Here is a 1,975-nt window from a genome sequence, read left to right as displayed (position 1 = left end):
CCTAGGCTTGTCAGATAAAATAAGGAGACAACCGAGAGGTGAGACGCACAGGTAGAAAACGCTTTATACTTCCCTTGAGATGATGACATTGCACATATGGAGGACACTATCTTGGAATAAGAGTAAAGGATACCAGCCAGGGATGCACCACCCATCAGCACAGCTGAAAAATACATCACCACGTTACTAAGAAAGGTGTCAGAACAGGCAAGTTGGATCATCTGATTGAGTTCACAGAAAAAGTGGGGGATTTCCAAGTCTGTACAGAAGGACAGTCTCAGCACCATTAAGCATAGTAACAAGGAATTGAGGACACCCATGATCCAACACAACAAAACCAGCAGTCCACAGAGCTGGGGGTTCATGATGACCATGTAGTGCAGGGGGTGACAGATGGCCACAAAGCGGTCATAGGCCATCACGGTCAGGAGATAGACGTCCAATTCTGCAAAGAGTGTGAAAAAATACATCTGTGTGATGCAGCCTTCATAGGTTATACCTTTGCTCTGTGTCTGGATGTTCACCAGCATCTTGGGGATGGTGGTGGAGGTGAAACAGATGTCCACAAAGGACAGGTTACAGAGGAAGAAGTACATGGGTGTGTGGAGCTGAGAGTCTGACGTGACGGCCAGGGTGATGAGCAGGTTTCCAAACACGGTGATCAGGTACATGGAGAGGAATAGCCCAAAGATGAGGGGCTGCAGTTCTGGCTCTTCTGAAAGTCCCAGCAGAAGAAATTCTGAAACTCTTGTAATATTCACTGGTTCCATGAAGAAGAGGTGACTTCCAAGACAGAAAAATAACATGATTAATTTTCATACAAGTGACATTACTCAGATAGCTCTAGTGCTACATTTATATTTTGCAGCCAAATGATTAATTTCAATAGTTTAGTATGGATCTGATTCTTCCACGGGTTTCTGTGTCATTTCACATTAGGAATTTTGATCCCAATTTGCTTCTTTCCAAAGGCGTAACATATTGTACAATTTTCATGAAAAATTCCTCGTGTATTTCAGGAATATAAAGTGACTGCTCATCATGTTTTAGATACTGTCTAATGTGTGAGTATTCGAGTACTGAAAAACAGAAGTTCATACAAGTCAATGATGGAGAAAAAATATGCAACCTAATAATAAAAATATATTACATTTCAGATGGGGACAGATCACATAAAGAAAAGGAAACAAATTTTAAAACTTAGTGACTATTGTATTTCTTTTTCAAAGGACATTTAGTCAAGACCTGCAAACAAGTTAACATTTGAACAAAGACCTCAGTGAAGAAAGGAAGGGACACGAAAACTAATGTTGGCAAGTGTGTACCTGGAAGAAGGAATGGCCAGTGAAAAGGCCCTGGGGTGGAGCAGGAGTGGTTTCATAATCTGTCCAAAGTGAATATCAGAGTATCTGATGGGCCTTTATTATAATGTTTTTTCTCGTTGCTCTCAGCAGAGTTTCACACCAGAAATGTTTTTGTGCCTGGGGCATCTGGCATTGCCTGAAGGAATACTGCTAAACCCCCACAATTCACAGGACAGCACCCCACCCAATTATTATTCAGTCCCCAAAGTCAACAGTGAGAAGGTGAGCAAACCTGGTCAAGACCGGCCCTTCAACTTGAGTGTGCTTATGAATCAACAAGGATCCTACCAGAAATGCAGAATCTGAATCAGCAGGTCATGGGGCCTAAGAGAGGCTGCATTTCTAAGAAGGGGGTGTTGATCCCGCAGGTCCTGGTCTGTGGACCACACACTGAATAGCAAGGACGAGGTCCTGTGTTAGACACAGGTATAGGCACTTTTAGGGCTTCTGAGCTAAGCATTTCTTTGCATGCATTATTAAAGCAATAGTGTATTCACTCATTCCAGAAACTGTGGTAAATTCTGCGTTTATGTCTTTTATATAATGGCCCCTGAGTGACACGGAATACTACGCTTTTAACAGACTTTGCAGTGAGCAAAATAAGGGCCTCC

At 42.5% G+C, this 1,975-nt stretch overlaps 1 protein-coding gene across 1 annotated transcript in view; it reads right to left on the bottom strand.

Annotated features, from left to right (window-relative positions):
- LOC109377944 (olfactory receptor-like protein OLF4) overlaps window positions 1–770 on the bottom strand; it is a gene marked incomplete at its 3' end in the record, with an annotated part of 9,583 nt that extends 8,813 nt beyond the window's left edge. Inside the window, exon 1 of the mRNA XM_019634423.1 lies at window positions 1–770. Within this exon, the coding sequence (XP_019489968.1) occupies window positions 1–770 (770 nt within the window).
- Between the last annotated feature and the right edge of the window lie 1,205 nt (window positions 771–1,975).

This window comes from Hipposideros armiger, unplaced genomic scaffold, assembly GCF_001890085.2.
Source record: "Hipposideros armiger isolate ML-2016 unplaced genomic scaffold, ASM189008v1 scaffold_1652, whole genome shotgun sequence".
NCBI classification, from domain to species: Eukaryota; Metazoa; Chordata; class Mammalia; order Chiroptera; family Hipposideridae; genus Hipposideros; species Hipposideros armiger.
The sequence above is the reverse complement of the archived record's forward strand: the minus strand, read 5'-3'. Positions and strand labels throughout refer to the sequence as shown.